We start from the raw sequence: 19,592 nt of genomic DNA, 5'->3' as shown, positions 1-19,592 counted from the left end.
AGGAACAAGGCACTCCTGGAAAGGAACAGACCCCTAACACCAGGGGCCTGTGGGCTGCTCTATAGACCCAGGAGTCATCTGGACAAGGCTGAGGAGGCCCTCCAGGTCCCCAGGGTGAGGAGAGAGAAGAAAATGGGCTCCAAGTCTTCATTGTTGCTCCCACCAGAGCAGCTGCTCCACTCAGTTCTACCCTATTGTCTTCTGCTGCTTCTTCAGAAGAATGAGATGACATCATTTCCACACAGAGGTTAAGGGACTGATTTGTTCAGGATGAGGTAAGAAAGACCACTGCTGTAGTTTACATATAAAATGTAAACTACATTTTATCCAAAGGTCCATGTGCAGTTTCCACTTTAGGAAAGTCTTAGCTCAGATTCCATGCAGAGAGGAGCCAGCCCTAAGGATGGATAGACTGCTCTCAGACAGCTCAGGTCAAAATGTCTAAACCTGTGCTCCAGTACCCTCAAACTAAAAGATAAACAAAGCACACACCTTAGACTGTGAGCACTGGACTATATCCAACGAAGGAGGTTTCTGAAAAGTCTCACTTTCAAGCAAACCACTGACAGATCCCTATTATCAGCCAGACTTACCAGATACAAAAGGCAACCACTGACCCTTAGTCAGAATCAGAAAAATAAATAAATAAAGAAGAGTAAGAGTAAGACAATAAGATCACCCAGGTGCTTTCAGGTAGAATTACTAAACACAGACTGTAAAACAGGTAGTTCCTGAAGAAATAAAGAAAATGAAGATTCTAACTTTTTTTTTTTTTTTTTTTTTTTTTAAGAAAGACATTATTTTCAGGAAAAAAAAAATACCCAAGGTATTTGAAAGACAACAGAATTTCTATAAATGAGACATTCACAGTAAAATTAAAAACAACAACAAAACCAGACATGCCATAGAAGAGACACAATAAAGAGAAAACCAGCAAGCTGGAAAAAAGTATACAGAAAATTGGCCAAAATGAAACATGACTTAAAGAGTCTAAGGTAATGTTTTCGTTACTGTCATGATTTGAATGAGTCCTGGCAAGCTGCCTGAAGTCACAGTTATACTCAATGCATAGGCCACAAGATGTATAGTTCATTAGGTTAGATCTCCTTTCTTCTAAGCACACTTCTTTTCTCTTTCTCCAGCTTTAATCAGAGGTCACGATACATGCACATACTAGTAATGTCCATGCTGGACAGTAAATGACCTGTAATGTATATAAGCAGGCTGGAGTACATCTATAAACATATTAAATATTATCTATTAATGGTATTCATGTTTGAGATAATATATTTATATAGTCATAGATTTAGCTACATATTTATCTATCCATTTATCTATATATAAAATAATAGCCACCTATATAAGTCAAAGTTCTTGCAACTCCATTTATAGAAGACTACAGATTGGAAGCTGGGGTAATTGCTCTTGTTTGTCAACATGATTGGAACTACAATCAACTAAATGACCTCTTCTGGGTGAGTTTGTGAGGGTATTTCCTGAGCATTGACCAGGGGATGGGGGGGCGTATTTAACAGAGTGAGCAGCACCTTGCACAGCAGCCCACAAGGAGGTCTCTGAGAACAGTGGTGCTCTTGCTTTCCCACCTTCACTCCTTGCTGGTGAGTACATCTACCCTGCTGCTGCTACTGCTGCCATTCCTTAATGACATCAGAACACAGCTTCTCCGATCTTCCTACATGAACTGAAGACCAGGGCTCTGCAGGAGCCTTCAATGCCAGACTGTGAGTGCTGGGGCATCCAGCCTTGTGGGCTGAGCAGTCACTGGGTTTTCAGTCTCTCTACTGTACAGACAATCACAGTTGCACTATCCAGCCCCAACCGTGCAAGCCAATCTAATACATCTCCTTTGTAATATATATTCACTCCATTAGAGCTCTGCTCCTCCAATGAATCCTGACTAATGTAGAAGCTGGTTACTAAACTGAGAGTAATGCTGGTTCTGAATGGGTAAGTGATAACATAATTGTAGATGGATCAATTGCTACTGCACATCCTTCATCTATGCATTAGAAGGACTAGGCCAAGTGACTTAACTCATTTCCTTATACTCTGGCCTCATATCTGCAGCTTCAAGAATGGCTCCTGCACTGTCTGTATACTTTACTTGCAGGACAGGGCTTTTTGCAGAGTTTTGCTTGCATTTTCTCTAACAATCATAATGACCTAGCTTTCTGGCTAATAAAGATCAGAAATAAGAACTCAGAAATGGAAGCTGAGCAAGAAACAGCTTCTAGAGTCAAATACAGTGATGGTAGTTTTAAACGAAGAAAAAGAAGGGAAGGAGGAAGAAGGGGAAGAAGAAGAGAGGGAGGTAATGGATGTTAACACAAGGAGAAACATTGTACTGTGAAATCTAAAAAGAATAGGCTATTGCTAGCATTTACTGTATGATCAGATAGCTTTGCACACCTCAATAGCTCTTCAAGGCACCATTATATTACAACTCCAGCAGTAACTGGTGTTGCTGATAACCTTAAGCAATCAAGTAAAGATTACCTTATGTTCAAGATAGTCTATTTAAAAGTTGGGAAAGCACATAATACATTTTAGAAAGAGACCCATAAAAAAGTTTTAGATCTTCCTCTGTGTGTGTGTGTGTGTGTGTGTGTGTGTGTGTGTGTGTGAATAAATGTATATAGCTAAAGAAATAGTAAGGATATAATATGCATGCTATAAGCAAGATTCTACCAAGATGCCCCAAAAGAGCCATGAGCTGCTTTTTCAGAACCTTAAACAGAAATCCCTCTAAACAACACATAAAAAGATGATCAATCAACTGTATGAAACCAATACACTGACAGAAAGTAAAATTGGCATAACTACAGTTAGAGCCCATGCAGCAAATGCTGCATGAAGACTGGCTGAGGGGTGGGTGAGAAAATGGTTGTGAAGGGGAAGGCTTCCAAGAACCTACTGAGAGGTGGGAAAAACTCAGAATAAGGAAGAAGTGTGGTGATAATTCTGTTTGTGCTTTAACAAATAAAGCTTGCCTGAAGATCAGAGTGTGGAGCTAGCTGCTGGTTAGCCATAGAGGCCAGGTAATGGTGGCACACACCTTTAATCCCAGCACTCAGAAGGCAAAGGCAGGCGAATGTCTGGGAGTTAAAGGCCAGCCTGGGCTATACGACATTGATCCAGTCTAAAAAAAAAAAAAAAAAGTCAGGCAGTGGTGGCTCACACCTTTAATTCCAGTCCTTGGGAGTCACAGGCCTTTAATTCCAGCAATGTGGAGGTGAGATAGGATTGACATAGCTGGGCAGAGAGAGGAATATGAGGCAGGAGGAGACAGGAGCTCATTGAATTCAGTCTGAGGATTCCTAGGAACAGGAACATGCACTCAGTCGTAAATTTGTGGAGACAAGATCTTGCCCACTTTGGTCTGAGGATTTAGTAGAGGTAAAAGGTCTCTCTAGTGGCTGACTCTTTTACTTCTTTGATCTTTCAGCATTTACCCCAACATCTGACTCTGTGTTTTTATTAAGACCAATTAGAATTCGAGCTACAAAGAAGTCAAATGTTCCTCCATGAACAGAGGGGAGGTCACACTGTCCAATGAGCACAAAAGTCCATCATCATCATTAATTATCTGAGTTCATGAGACAGTCAGGTATGCCACTGGGAAAGTGTAGATCACTGAAATAGTATAAGAGCTAAAGAGAACCCCCACTCATGTAAGCCTATGCTCATATACACCTGCTTTAGAGGGAAAGGGATACAGGCAAAACACCCCATCCCTCAACACCATATTCTAAAAAGCAAGAGTGCAACTGTAACGGGGACTCAGCGTGCCTGACAGGAATACAGTCTGAGGACACCACAACTTCCACAGAATTCATTAAAAATGTTAACAGAACACTGTCACATTTTGTCTTCTAATTTAGCCAGATAAACGTCACTTAAGTGCGAATGGACATAGATCGGATTATAGTGTGTACCCACAGACATTTCCCCAATGTTTTCCTGACTTGCTATTTTGTGTCCAAGTTTTAAGTTAAAAACAACTTTGTGAATATGTTCAGAATTAAGGGCCGGAAGGCCTATCAGTTGATCATCTCTAGATCTAGTGAAGTATTTCTAAACTGATTAAGCCCTTCAAGTTATTGATAATATCTGTTATGTTTAGAGAACAGGAATATTGCTGACTTACCTAACTTTCAATAAATGTCATAAGGATTTCAAAAATAAATTAGGCTCAAAGAACTTTACAAAAGCATCTGCACCATCATTTTCAGAGAGGCAAGATGTCGTTTGATGCAATCTGCAGGCTTGGATTCAAGAATACACATCCAGTTCAATGTGTCCTGTGTGCAGTTGTCAGATTCCTAGAGGGCGGACATCACAACATGTGTAATCTCCTTTACATGTGCCTTGCTGTTAATTGTATATTCTCATGAATAAAAGTTCTATAAAATGTGGTAAGCAATGCTCTAATTGCCAGGGCCAATCTAAACACCTCTGGTGTGGAAAGCCCAAATGCTTTTTAGACAGTCTTACAGTGAGAAAAGAGAAGAGTGTTTTTGCATAAACGTATGGAAAATGGCTTTTATTGTTTTTTCCCAAGTTTTAGAAGAAGAAGAAGAAGAAGAAGAAGAAGAAGAAGAAGAAGAAGAAGAGGAGGAGGAAGACGACGACGATGACGACAAAGAAGAAGCCTTATGTTTGCTAGGGAGTTCCATGTTATATACAGATAAGAGCTTCCAGATTAACAAAACAGGAGCAGATCACAGGTTTCCAAATAATTTCAATAATGGCACAACCTGATTATCAGAGGAACTTATCTCCTGAGCCACACTGAGCATCCCTGCCTTCAGGGGCAGTAGGGGCAAGTGTTCTCTCTCCTCTCTACTTAGAGAATGAACCAGGAGGGCTCAGGCAGTTGAAATAACAATGGATGAGCATGCATGTATGTTCAAACATGAAGGTTTTTACAGGCATCTACTTCAAACAAATGATGCCTTGCTAAAATCTCACCATTCCTGAACATATCTGGACCATTATGGAATGAATAAATTTGTAAACACTATGATATTTTAGCAAATAAATACATTTTGTTTCTAATCTTCTTCCTACTCCCATTCTCTTCCAGAAGAGAAACTGGAATGATACTGATGAACAGGAAATAACTAACTGTAAGCAAATAATCCAGGATCCTGTTTATAATTCCATAGGTCAATAATTAGTTAATGATTTAAGGGAAGTTTTATTTGGTTGAAATAATGAATGAGGCTGCACCCTTGCTAATAAAAACAATGCTGTCCTCAGTTTGGCTGTAATCCCACAAATAAGCAGCAAAATGGGCTGACTGACCTTTTCTATCCGAAGACTCATGATGGAATTCCATAAAATTCTAAAATGAAGGTAAAATAAGAAGATAAAATGTCTGTGCTCCTAAGAAACCATTCAGAAAGGTCACTAACTTAGAACCAGGAAGGGATGTTTACCCAGAGGTCAGGATGGCAGCCTTAAAAGAAGCAGACATGGAACAGAAACTCAAGAGAATAGGGGGTAGAGGCAGGGAAAATGTTATATTTATACATATGTACATTTGTACATATTGATGTTCATAAATGCACACACATGCATGAGCATACATATAACAAGTAACAGTCAAGCTCAATGCAAGAAAGAGAATCTCCTGGGGCCAAAGCAGTGCTATGCATTTAAGGTCACATAGTGTCCTGGGGCAGCCACAAGCGTCAGGGCAGCTCTGGGACAAGGGCATGAGCTCGAAAGCCACACTACTGGGTTTTAATCCTGGCTTCTTCACGTACCTTCTAATTGCGGTAACCATAGTAACTGCCTCACTGGGTTGTTAGGAGGTTAAAATAAGCTAATCTGCCATGGAACAAGCACTCTGTTAGTAGATCATTATTATGAATGCAGCTGAAAACTCCAGCTGTGGGCAACTGAAAACACCCTGGAGCAGAAGTCAAGACTCTGAGCCCATGAAGGTAGAAAGGTCTTAAGTGGCTCCCTGGAGACAGCTTTAAACCAAAACTCCAAGTCCTTTCAGAAAACCTGCCACAGCCGGGAAGCAGACCTGGAAGAGGTCATCCACCTCCAGTCCTGGGGAAAGACAACTTTGAGAAGGAAGACCTTGACCTTGGATCTGGTTCCAGTGCATATCAGGACTTTGGTACTCCCTAAGCTGTAGGGGTTGAGAAATTAATGCAGGGACTGTTCATCCAGTAAAGACCAATGGGCCCTGATGGAAGCTGTCATGAATTCATCCTAGAGACATCTAGGATGTCTGTACAAGGTACATATAGGAAGTTGAAAATCACATGGAGCATTGAGGAGAACAGACAGTAACAAACCCAAACCTGAAAGCATCCTGGCTAACACTTTCAGAGAGAACAAACTACCCACAGAGACAGACTCCTCATCAACAGTAACAGATGCCTGAGGACAGTGGGATCATATCTTCAAGGTACTGAGGGGAAATAAATGTCAATGTGGAATTCTACACTGTTATTTCAAGACTGAGGGAGAAGCGCGAACAGCTGGAAGTACACAAGAACTCAGAACTCATCACTCACAGGCTCAGAATGCAAGAGACACTAACATCAAGAGGAGCATGAGGCACAAGAAATATGTTTGCTCGAAGAGGACATGCTCAAACCTACAAAATGTATTTATGCCTATGTGAGGAGAATCACATCTTCTCCTTGAGCTACAGGGAGGAGTGATCCTTCCCCCCTGTGCCCTGAAGATGTCTGCTTTAGCAAGATGCTTTGTCTATGAATTCCTCCCATGTCTTTATTCACTTAACTTTTAATACTTTAACTGATAATGAAAGGCAATAGTGTCCTACCGCATCCCCAGACACCTGGTCTTGTTCCTGGCAGCAACCATCTTCAGATCTTTGGGAAGTCTCATCTGGTATTTATCTTCCTATTTTTAAATAATACTCAGTGCCAGGAGACCTTTGGAAAAATCCATCACCTGCTGTTGAAGGCTAAGGCTGCTTGGCTATTTGCCACATGACAAGCCTTCCTAAAAACTGGCAGAAGGTCGTGGTGCATTTGTTTTGGGAGCACAAGATGTGGCCCACTTCATTTCCAGAATTAACTGATGTGAGCTTCAAGGTGAAAGAGCAGCAACAGGAAATATTTCCCCAGCATTTTTATATAGGTATTTCATAAGGACTTACTCATGCTTTATTATATCTGTTAAAAAAAAAATAGAATATGCTCACCCCTGAGAGTTCACCATGATAAGCTGAGCAATATGAAAGTTCATGAAGCCATGATGGCAGCTGACTAAGCCAACAACAGGAGCTCTGCACAACCAGCACAGGCAGGAGCCTGAGTGTCAGTGAGTGTTGTAAGGCTGGAAGAAAGAAAGGGTCTGTATTGTTTGGCCTTTGAGAACAAAAGAAGGAATTTCACCAACAGAAACTAAAAAGCAATATAGGGAATGTGACCTAATTTTATGTGTATAAAAGGAAAAAGAATCCTTGGTAAAAAGAAATCCTCATTACTAAATTCTGCCTCTTCAGAGCCCTGTATTGTTTATTATTGCCCATTAAAATGTAAACAACAAAGCAATAACAACTCTACTCCAACCCCTCCTCCAAAATAAACAAAGAACAAAGCCAAGCTTTTAGCTAGAGGTCTAAAATGAAGAGGACTAATAAGTGGCCATAACTGTTGGTAAAGAATCTCTCTCTCTCTCTCTCTCTCTCTCTCTCTCTCTCTCTCTCTCTCTCTCTCTCTCTGTTAGAATGTAACTCTTCCAATTATGGTAAATATGTTAAGTTTTGCTCTTCTTCTCCATAATATCTGAGTTGTACCATATTTTGTTACATTAGGGTCCAGTGCTTCTATATTCCTTCAATACGCTTTCTCCTGAGGGATTCTGTGTGATTTCTTCCCCTTCTAGAACATCCTGCCTTCCTGTAGTTGACATCCATTCATTTGCTTCTTTGTACGCAAATGGTGTTCATTCTCCTTAGAGTGTCCAGCTTATAGACAGCTGCTATTCACAACTCCCCGTCATCCCCAGTCCTCTCTGCTAGAGCTACCTTCCTCCTCCCTCTGCCAGCTGCAGGGGCTGCTGCACAGCTTGTTACCTGAACTCCATTACTCCAGACCTGGATAATGGAAACTGCCCATTTAAAACTGGCATTATTCTACCAGCACAATTGACCGCTAGAGTTGGGGCAGGATTCTAGGTGGAATGATTGACTTTCTGCTAAGAATATTTAAGCCTTTGTTCCATTCTTCTCCAGATGGAAGTGTGCTGCTGAGAGGTTTACTGTCCCTGTTTCTCTGATCCCAGTCCTTTACATATGACCAGCCCTTTTATTTTCCTCTCTCTCAACTGCTTCAGGATCTTCTCTTCAGCCCCAGCGCTCATGAACTGCATGGTATGCCTACATCTGAGGCTGATTTTATTCTTTGTGCTGGGTGGTTAGCAGGCCCTTTCCATTCAGAGATAGGTGTGCTTCAGTTCTAGGAAGCACATCTGTATTGTCTGTGTGAAAGCATCCTCATGTCTATTTTCTATTCATCAGACACTCAACTGCCAGGCTGAGTCTCTAATTTTCTTCTACTGTTCAACTTACTTCATTATCTGTTTTGCTTTGGAAAGATTTTGTTGACTTTCTCTTCTCTTTTGGAGTTGTTGTTGTTGGTGTGTGTGTGTGTGTAATAGGCAAAGGGACAATAATTTTAATTTTAAGAGCTCATTTTTATTCTTATATCTTAGATGATAATTACTCAAGCTTTTAAGCATATTTTCAACTTTTCTATCTTCTACCATTATCTATTGCCTCCTAGATCGAATTCGTCCATCATGCTCTGTCTGGTGGTTTGTGGCTGTGGAGCTACATTTTGAAGAGTTAGTCGAGTGCTCATTAAACATTATATGTGACTCTCCAGGGCTGCTGACTGGTGGCCTCGCACTTAAGGTAGTCTGGAGGCTATGTCGCCTTTTAACTGCAGAGGACCTCCATTCCTCTGCAACATTAGCAACATGAAAGTCCTTCCTCTGGCACATACTCTCCATAACCACCCTTACAGATTCTAGTCTGGTGAAGGAAGGGAAGAGGAAAGATGGACAAGTCAGGTCACTTGAACTTATGGAGCATTTTTTCAACTGAGGCTCCCACCTCTCAGGTGACTCTAGCTTGTATCAGTTGACAAAAAAAAAAAAAAAAAAAAAAAAAAAAAAAAAAAAAAAACTAGCCAGCACAGCATCTGTACATTCCATTTATGTTTTTCTTAATCAATTTTACAAATTCTTTATATTAAGACTGCCCATCCTATGTTTTTCTCAAGCACATTCTATTTCTAGTACTTACACATGTATTAACAGGGACTATCACAATGTGCTTAGTTGCTCCATGAGGACAAGATGACCTGGCTCACAGCTGTCTCTCTAGAGCTAGTATAGGGTAGCACTTGGTAGAGAGAAAAAAAATGTCAGCCGAGTGAAGGAATGAAGGCAACCACAAAGGGAAGAGCACATTATAATTTAAGAAGTTTTTACTAAATCAGGAGATAATCCCATGCATTTTGAATGTACTCAGTAAAGTGTTTACTGACTGCTCTTAGTTAACACTTAAAGCACCACTCCTCTTATAGCCACTTGGGGGTTCTAGTCATTGGCGTCTCTTTAACACATCAGCAGGAAACATAAATCATAAATATACACCAAATGTGTTCTACAAAGACTTTAGTCTATGCAAATTGACTCACCACTGCTTTCTGAACAAAGCAAACCTCTTATTTATAAGGACACATTAAAATAAAACACAGCATCCTTCTATTTTGCAAATGAAGTATTTTTTGAGAAATGACTGTGTCCAATATACTAACATAGCTCACCTAATTTTCAATATATCTATGGTGATGGGGCATTGGGTTATTTTTGTTGTCTAGAACACGGAACTGATGAAATGCAAATAATGATACCAACTCTTGTCTGTAACAGTTGCTTTTGCTAGCAACAAAATTGTGCTTAATAACTCAAGGGAGTCTTTGTAAAGATGAAAGTCACCAGTCACTATGTATTAATACTTATAGGTTAGATTTATGAACCACATATTACTTGGAGTGACTAAGCATCTTAAAAGAATTTATTCATTTAATTCTCATAAAAATCCAATGAGTCTAATACATTCTCTTTGCAAGTAAGAAACTGAGGCAAAAGATGATTAAGTGATCTATCTACACATATATTCTACTCATCTCAATGAAATTTTTATATTTAGCAGTTTCTTATGCCACTAAAACATCTTCATAAACATTATTAGTGGCTTTATAATACTTCACTGTATATATTTGTCACAATTTACTCAACCATTCCCCCACCACTGGGGAAATTCTGCTTGTTTCCAATTTCACATTATTAAAAACAGTCCTGCTGTAGACATCTCTGCAGATAAGTCTTAACCCATTTTTTTTAAAAATTGTTTTTGTAGAATTGACCTGCTAAAATAATCAGTGGGTCAATAAATACTAGTTGGATGACTAAAATACACAAAACAATATAATTTTGCCTTATGAGATTTTCTGTTTACACTTATGCTTATAAAATATCTTCCTACCCCAAGAAGAAGTGAGTATTCTCCTCTATTTTGTTTGTGGTTTAATTTTACATTTAACTTGTAAATGTATATACACTTATATGTATCATTTAATCATATCATATAAGTATATATCATATATACTTACAGATTAAATGTAATATGCAATGTTATACAGGCTAAATAATATATATGTCACACATATATTTATGTGGATATACATATGTACACACATATAATATATATAAATACATATATACAAATTTTTTATGCACATGAGCTACAAATATTTTCTCTAGCTAACCAATTTTTCCAAAGCCATCAATTAAGTAAATCATGCTTTTTCCAATCGCTTATGTTCTTTCTTATGTGTGTGTACGTATGTATGTGTCTGCACGTATGTGTATGTGGCATACACACACCTTTGTGTATAAATTCTTCTTTTTAACATCCATTTCTGAGCAGATGCTTTCCTCTGCTAATTGATTTATTCTTTTATTTGATGGGGGAAAGTATAAAGATCAATAAAATGAGTGCTATATTTTAATATGTTGATGAATCAGTTGTGTAGAAATAGATACAACATTAGAAATAAAAACTGATACTAGACAGGAGATAGGAGCTCTACTTGGGGTGAAAGATTACTCAGGAAAACATAAAACAGAAGTGAGATCTGAGGAACAGCATTTGTGAAACCAAGACATCAGAGTTGGTAGAAGAAAGCAGCTATGTGAGGAGCATCAGTGAGTCAGAGATTGAAGAAGATGCAGGAAGGAGGGGAACAGTATACAAGGTGCAAGCATCATTATGAATATTTGACATATATGATTATACAACAACATACTATTCTTCTCCAGTCTTCAAAGAAATCTCTCAAGTTCTTCATTTGTTACAGTTACCAGATGCAGAGTAAAAATATCAGAATATAACACTGTATCCAAGGGTCTCAGAGAAGTGTTCTGGAGCACTGTAAATTATATGACCAGCAAAGAAGAGAGGGATGGGATGCTTTAAGCAATATCTTAGCCTGAGGGTTTGCATATTGTTTGGCTTACAGAATAAAGGTCCTTTAAAAAAGAGAAGGACACTTCCAAAGAGAAGGCAGATGAGTCCTGCTGAATAAACAGCCATGGAGACTGCTAGAGCCAGTAGTGCTGCTGGCTCTGATGAAGAAAAACAAACCCTTGCTTAAGCAACTGTAATTGTAGCCTTTTCCTGTTATCTCAAGCTCACTGTGCACAAGTTCTCAATGCACTCACGTTTTACTGACCTGCTCATCACAAAGCAAGAATATACAGGATATATAACAACTCTTTCCTGCTAGTTATCTTCATCTGTCTCTAATATTTCTAATATTGAACTATATTTAGGCACAACTGAAGAACCTGTTATCTGTTTACAGAAATGTGCCTATCTACAAAAGTATGTTTCTAAATGTGCCCCAAATACTCTGCTAGATATCACTCAGCTAGAAAAAAGAAAGAAAGGAAGGAAGAAAAGAAAGAAAGAAAGCTGATGGAACTCAAAAGTTTACATCTAGATTCTTGATGGTCAACTGCCACATAGGAGAAAGGCAGAATGGAAAAGGCAGACATGCCGCAAAGGTGTCTCTTCTCAAACAAACAAACCCTTCCTCCAGAAGTGAACCCTGTAAGAGAGCATGGGGGAGGGGAACATGGGCACACCACACAAAGCTCTGCATCTGGCTTCCTTCAGAGGGACCCAACAGCAAGTGAACAGTGGCCAGGGCACAGTTTGGGTGGATGGGATTCCTCATGACCATAAGCACAGATAAGAACAAAGTTCTAGGCCTTAATCCAATCAAAGCTCTGAGTGAAGTAGACACATGCAAGACACTGCCAGCAGCCTGTGTAGTCCAATCTGCTTTCACTTGTATTTCAGTGTCTGAGAGTACAGAACACACTCATCACCACCTTGTCTACACATCCTCCTAAAATGGAAACTCCATTCCCACTTGACAGTAAAGTTCCTGAACAGAATGTGAGCCACATATTAGGATAAATATTTACACCGCTCCTTCCATCTTATTCTTCAAAATGCAACTCATTACATATACACAAAAGCATCACGCTAAAAGTCTTGCTGAGGGTTATACTGGCTCAATCACTTTATGGGATCAAGTGAAAATGAGTAGCCAAATCAATAATCAGTTCTCTTTACCATAGTTGTCTCTTTTCTTCATTGCTGACTGCTTCTTAGCTTTTAATAACCATAATGTCTACTGTTCTTCCATTGTGAAATCACATAATACATGTTCTTTTCTTTGAATCCTCCCCCTCCTCTATGTATAGGTCTACTCCCACTTGACTTCTCAAATACCTTAAACACCATCCTTCCTTAAATAAATGTACCATTATAATTTCTCATAATAGAACTTCCTCTTGCTCAACTATGGATCCGTCCTTTGGGTCCCCAAACCATCCTCTTGCCTTTGCAATAGTCATCATATTGTACTCTATTTGTTTGTAAAACATATCAGCACTATCCATCTTTAAACTCCTCCTAAAGCAAGGATCTTTGCTCATTTTTATCAAACAGTTCCTATAAGTATCTGGTGTTGGGCATTTGCAATGCTTAGGAAATGAGTGAGCACATGCTATGAATACATTCAGATTTAGAAACAATTACAGAGACAAGTTTTATAAACAACTAATGCATCATCTTTAATCCAAAATTACCTAAGCAAGTATTTCTCTAGAGTGAGTCAAAATGTTAAAATAAGGAAATATTTATGCATAATCACTATGAAATAAACATTTTCCAATGAAAACAGACAATATAAAACAACTTACTGGCAAAGTTCCAGGCAGAGATGCATCAAAAAAAGAAACCAAAGAATTCGGGGGAGCTGCAAAACACACTTGAGCTCCAGAGAAGAGTTTAGAGTTGGAGGCAATCTGGACGTGAATTTCCAGTCCTACCACAGCTGCCCATTTGTGTTCACTAAAGAGAAAGAAAATGGTTAAAAGTTACATTTGTCATCATACATAAACTTTTATAAACCTACATTTCAAATAATAATAATAATATCCCATTTGTATTTTTAAACTAAAATTTTATACACTTACATTTTATAATGTGTCATTTTATTGGTGAATACTTTATTAGCTAATAAACACTAAGTGATAAAGGTTTATTTTCTCATCATTACTTAGGTTTAACACAAATGTCAGGATTCTACTACTGGAGAAATAATAGATAAAGAATAAATTATCAACCACATTTTGAATTCACTATTAACAGCTAGCAGCTACAAGGAGCAGAGCCACACAGATACCATAGACCACCACGACATAGTCCTGAAAACTTGTAACACAAAACAAAAAATAAAACAAAAATCCAGTAAACTATCAGCGGAGACATTTTTTTTCCACCCTCCAAATCATATTCAGTTCTTGAGATCAAATTTTAAAATCTTTCATTTGTTCATACTTGATTGTTAGCAAATCTTAGTAATGCTATAAAATGTCTTTTATCTCAGTTCTCTTTTGGGAATTAAAATTCCCTATTCCATATGAAATTTTCTATACTACAGATTTTTATTCATATGTGTTCAGCTCTGTTTTAAGCATTTCAACACATGAAGTTCTACATCGAATGAGAAAACGCTAACTCCTTAAATTTTGGAAACAAAGTTTGCAAGTGAGGGGAAATAAACTAAGAAATTCAGAAATTCTTCATGCGCTTAATCAAAACAACAAAACAAAATATTAGAAACCTGCCTGACGTTCCTGTATTTTAATGGCAGCTTAAAATCATATACCAAAGCATCCAACAGCTGTCTGTGATAAGCAAACCTTTACATAATCAGGGGGAAGACTTTGTTACTCGACCACATCCTCCTAGGTTTAGAAGAACACGCTCATCATAAAATCACAGCTAGTTGGTGTTTTCTGACTAATAAAACTTCTAATGACATTAAGCTCTACTACCTGTGGCTTTGTACAAAAGCTTTTCTGTCTTTAGATTATTGCTAGACCCCCACTTGTTAGTAAGACGACGGAATCCAGTCTTCTGCCTGCGAAGATGGCTGGAGGAAACAATATTTTACACTCGCACCTTGTTCAAACGTGACTTTAGGACAGAAGTTTAGCTTGAGAGTGGAGGTGACAGGGCTGGCTTTGTGTTTTCATTCAGGCCTCAGCTGCCCGTGTTATTCAGGTGAAAACCCTCCCAGTCATTAAAACCCTGGGCTACCGAGCTAGCATCTTCGCCCCACACTTCCACTAGACAGGCAAAGGTATGAAGATTATGTACCCTTTCCTCGGCTTCTGAGCCGTGTGTGGGGAAAGTTGAGCCACTGAACTCTGTCCCCTAGCCTCGTTGGACGTGGGCACAGTCTGAGTCCCACTTCGCTGGCGGGAACCGCTGCCAATCCACACTAAACCCCAGCGTCTTCCAGGATGGACCAAACGCAGCACGGACGCCGCCATTGCATCTCGGGAGTACGAGTCAGGTGATCTAGCCTCCCTCTACCGCGAGGCTCCCTGGGAAACGTAGTTCACCAATGTTCCGCAACGCTGTAGGCTTGGACCGGAAGACTACTATTCCCGGCAAACCAACTCAAAGGCTGACGGAACTCTGTAGGGGATGGGCAGGGAAGAGAACCAAAGAAGGGGGAGGGTTTCTGGGTTGTGTGTGACTCCTCCTAGCGGGGAGTTGGAGAGGTTTGGAGGTGTAAAGCATGTGTGTGAGTTTGACAGCTTGTTGAGGGAGAGCCAAAGCCAGAAAGCCTCACCAAGAATTTTATAGCCCGCTTAAGCCTGTGAGTTGAAACAAATGACCCTGATATCACCTCGAAGACTTCCTGGATTCCTAAACACATTTATTTTCTCTGTCTGCTAGCACACACACTCTGTACACTAATTTGTGCATTATTTCCAACCAATATTTCTTCGCATGCCTGATACAGACCTAGTACAGTTCTTAGGCATCAGTGATGTAGTCGAAAGCAAGGCTTTATGGCTGATATTTATAGAGTTGACATTTTAGGGAGAGGAACATACAGAAAATAAGTTTTAAAAAATAAGATGCTTTCATGTAGGCATAAAAGCACTGCATTTAAACAGAGGTACTTGGAGACGGACCTGGATTAAACTTTTATGTGCTTTTTGGCTTTTTTTTTTTTCCTCAGTCAGCATCCAAAACAATTATGTTTAAAAGCCTCGATAGAAGCAACATTGCCTCAATGGATTTCTTTTGTTGTTTGACTTCAGAACACATCCCAGAATAAAGATATTGCTCAGAGGTACAGCATTTGCCTATGTAAAAGGTGCTGGCTTTACCCTCAGCAAGGCAAAACCAAATAAAATCCTTCATATCCTTTGTTGAAATTCCAGGTGATTTTTTTTTAATTTAAAAACAGTCTAGAATAGTCCTCACTTTTATCATCCGATTTTAACTCTTTACATACATAGTACCTAACAGCCATCTAATGTTTATCTTCGATTTCAATAGATCCTTGTTTGCTATTCACCTATTTTGAGGTAGGCACCTCAAAAATATTTGAAGTAGTGCATTGTGGAGAAAGTGTTTGACAAAACACCGTGGATGCTATTGAGAGGGTATGTTTTTTTTAATTATTAATTTTCATTTTATGAGCATTAATCAGTGCTTTACCTGCATGTTTGTCTGCATGAGAGTGTCAGACCCTTTGGGATTGGAGTTACAGACAGTTGTGAGCTGCCACGTGGGTACTGGGAATTGAACCCTGGTCCCCTGGAAGAACAGCCAATATTCTTAACCACTGAGCCAACTCTCCAGCCTTAAGAAGGTATGTTTTTTTAGAAAAGAGAGGATGTATTGGGGTAGTGATCAGGGGTAAAGTAAAACATCTATTTCTAGGAGATAATATAAGTAAGGTTGAGGGACCTGATGAAAAGGGGGGCGTGTAACTTCTGAGTTTCTGATTTATGTGTCAGAGTGTCTAATATAAGGTAAGGAAGCCAGAAAAAGAAGCCAGAAAAGGAATGCATTTTCTGTGCAAATTTGGGTGCTTGATTACCTTGGAGATTTCCAAGAGGAGCAATTCAGCAGAAGTTATTGATGCCTGAGTATCGAAAAAGAAAAGATATGTACTCTGCATATTTCACTCTGATTGATTTCAGTTATTGATTACTAACCTACAGATTAGACAGCTACAATTCATATTCACAAGAAGCTGTGATGTTATGTAATATAGTCCCTCCATTTGGAAAAATAAAGTTTAAACTGGGCAAAGAAATAACTCAGAGGTCAAGAGTACTTTCTGGTCTTCCAGAGGATCTGAGTTTAGTTCCCAGTACTCATGTCCAGTGACTCACAACTATCCGAAACTCCAACTCCAGAAGATCTGACACACTCTTCTGGTTTCGGCAGACACATACACATAGCACTCCCCCATCCTTGTCTCTCTCAAACATAAATTTAAAAATAAAATTTAAAAATCATTCTCATTACTTTCCTCTACATTTTCTACTTTTCTATCTACTTGTAATGAGTAATCTGAATTTCTACAGCAGAAATACTTTCGCAAAACCAAAGATGGAAATGGAAGAAATGAAAGTGACTGGAACACAAAGGTAGAACAATTGCTACAAAATTTATCTCCAACGAGTTCTGTTTATAGTGCATAAATATCGCCCGTTAGGTCCTTGGTGTGAGTGTCTCTCTTCTGAGTTCCCATGTTTTCTACCTTTACTGCTTATTTCCTTCTCATTTCACTCCTTGGGTGGTTTCTCTGGTCAGTAAAATTGCTGTGAATGCAATGTGCTTTCATCTTTAGTAGGACTGCAGAGGGGAAAGGAAAGACTGAGAACCTTTCTACCTCACCCTTAGACAATGTCATGAGCAGGAAGTTTACTGCTTCACGTGGAATATCGGGCCAGTCCTTGAAATCACTGTTGAGATGTGAGGATGCCTAAAGAAGGGCCTACTTTCCATACAAAGTGCAAACCAGTGGAAACCCATCCCCATGTATAAAGCAGTATTATGCAATGACATGCTATCAATTCTTAGGCCTCCACCCCGCCACTAGAGGGAGAGAAAATCCTGTGCATGTTAATGTATTTGCTTCTGTTAACAAATGGGAGCCTTCCAGTTTGGTGCATTTTATGTCTAGTCATGGCCTTTAAAAGATCTACAAGAGCTAATAGTGGAAATAGGGACTTATTACTCTTTTTTTTTCTGGCTTCATTCTTTATCAGATTTCTCTCTCATTTCCAGAAATGCTTGTTGGTCTCTTGGTGTCTAGGAGGGGCACTGTTTTCCAAACATCCCTTGCTCTCTGAGAAGGAGAGTTCTATTGAACCTTCTTTCCCAAGACCACTGCTTGCCTTCTTTCTGAATGCCAAATGTGTATCTGTCAGAACTCTCACTGACAGACAGCTTTCTGGCTGAGAGCTATTTTGGATCCACAACAAGGTGGCTGTCATTTGGAAGACACAGGGATTTTCATTTTCAAGGCTCTTTGGGAGGTAGCAGGGCAGAGTTTCTAACAGCATTCTTTTTCAAGGCAGGATCTCAGCTCTCCCTTTCCCACATTATTCACACAATATAAGCAGTTTTAGAATATGTTTTTAAAAAGATGCTTGAGCCGGAGCTAATTTTCAGTTGTGACTTATCAAGGAGATTAGGAAGTATGTCTTAAATAACATGCTTAGTTTGGGTTAGTCCTTTCCTGAGTCTTGAATGGGGTTGGAATGGTCTGGTTCACCTCTCTAATTGACTTATCATCTTTACATAGCTTTATAAACACATTGATTTCTGAATACAAAAATATTTTCCCCAAATCAAAGCTGTGTTTAATTGTGGCCCTTCCTACTTTCCATCATTTTACTAATGTACCCATGGAGGAAGTGATTTGGAAAAGGCATCTGTGTGCTAAGATTTGTAATTTCTTCAGCACCATGTGTTACAATGTGAGGAGAATAATACAACTGGCACAAAGTTTCTGCTTTTTAAAATGAAGCAAACAATCTTAATTGCAACATTATAATTTCAAGTAAAATTAAAAGATAGCTTCTGCTTTCATGGCAATGTATCTCAAAATCTATTTGAATATATGTGCAAATCTTAAAACTGTTTGAACCAATCTTTTAACTACTTTTGTCCTGTAGAAACAAAGGCAATGCTTTAAAAATGTTTAGCAGATGAATACATAAAATATCCTTGAAGTCTAACAGAGCTGGGTGTAGATTGTTGTTATAGAGTTACTGAACACAGTAATGAGTTTGATCGATCTCTCTCTCTCTCTCTCTCTCTCTCTCTCTCTCTCTCTCTCTCTCTCTCTCTCTTTCTCTCTCTCTCCTGTTATTTTCTACTTGGTTTTTCACTATGAAAAGAAACCCAGTGTTGAAATTTCAGCCATGTTGGTGGATAGAAAGAATTGATATCAAGGTCAATATAAAATCCCTATAACATGAAAACAACGACAGAATTCATTTAAGATGATGGGCATGTGACAAAAATTGACAAGATTATCTGCTTGTAGGAAAAACATGGAAACAAAGGTAGGTCATGTTTTTGAAAAAGCATTCCTTAAACACAAAGTTTCTTCTTAAAAAACCACACATTTTAAGACCCAGAGAAGTGCCATTGGGGGAAACAAAGACTGGGAATACATGCGTGCAGAGCAGTTGGGATTCATTTCCTTTTATTTTTCCATTAAAGTCTTGCTTCTGATAAAATACTGATGTGGAGGGAACAATTGCTTTCTCTAGAAGATTGCTTTGGGGCAAAGAAATCTATAACCCTTTCTGCATTTCCACTGCAAGGAAACAGAACCCCCAGCTCAGGGCCTTGGTGGAGATGAAATGCCAGCTGGGGAAGATGAGGCCAGCATATTGTTATTAGCCTGGCCTAAGAAGTATAATCTTCTTGTGGTCTTCTACCTATTCTAAAAAATATGACTAAGCCTTGGGAAGAAACAGGAATTATGTATCAGCATAAGTTCTACCTGTGTGTATCCCTTTGATTCATCATTTGCTTGAAGAAGATAATCCTGAGTTTTAAGTACTAAGAACTAGAAAACATTAAA

At 39.0% G+C, this 19,592-nt stretch overlaps 1 protein-coding gene across 1 annotated transcript in view; it reads right to left on the bottom strand.

Annotated features, from left to right (window-relative positions):
* The window catches only part of Gatb (glutamyl-tRNA amidotransferase subunit B), a 76,587-nt gene extending 61,553 nt beyond the window's left edge, over window positions 1-15,034 (bottom strand). Inside the window, exons 1-2 of the mRNA XM_051198805.1 lie at window positions 14,834-15,034; window positions 13,369-13,519 (exon numbers count right to left, since the gene is read on the bottom strand). Coding sequence (XP_051054762.1) covers window positions 13,369-13,519; window positions 14,834-15,009 — 327 coding nt within the window. The 5' untranslated portion in view covers window positions 15,010-15,034. The remainder of the gene's footprint in view (window positions 1-13,368; window positions 13,520-14,833) is intronic.
* Between the last annotated feature and the right edge of the window lie 4,558 nt (window positions 15,035-19,592).

The sequence above is a fragment of the Phodopus roborovskii genome, unplaced genomic scaffold (genome assembly GCF_943737965.1).
Source record: "Phodopus roborovskii unplaced genomic scaffold, PHOROB, whole genome shotgun sequence".
In the NCBI taxonomy this organism is placed as follows: domain Eukaryota; kingdom Metazoa; phylum Chordata; class Mammalia; order Rodentia; family Cricetidae; genus Phodopus; species Phodopus roborovskii.
This window is presented reverse-complemented; position numbering and strand designations above follow the sequence as displayed.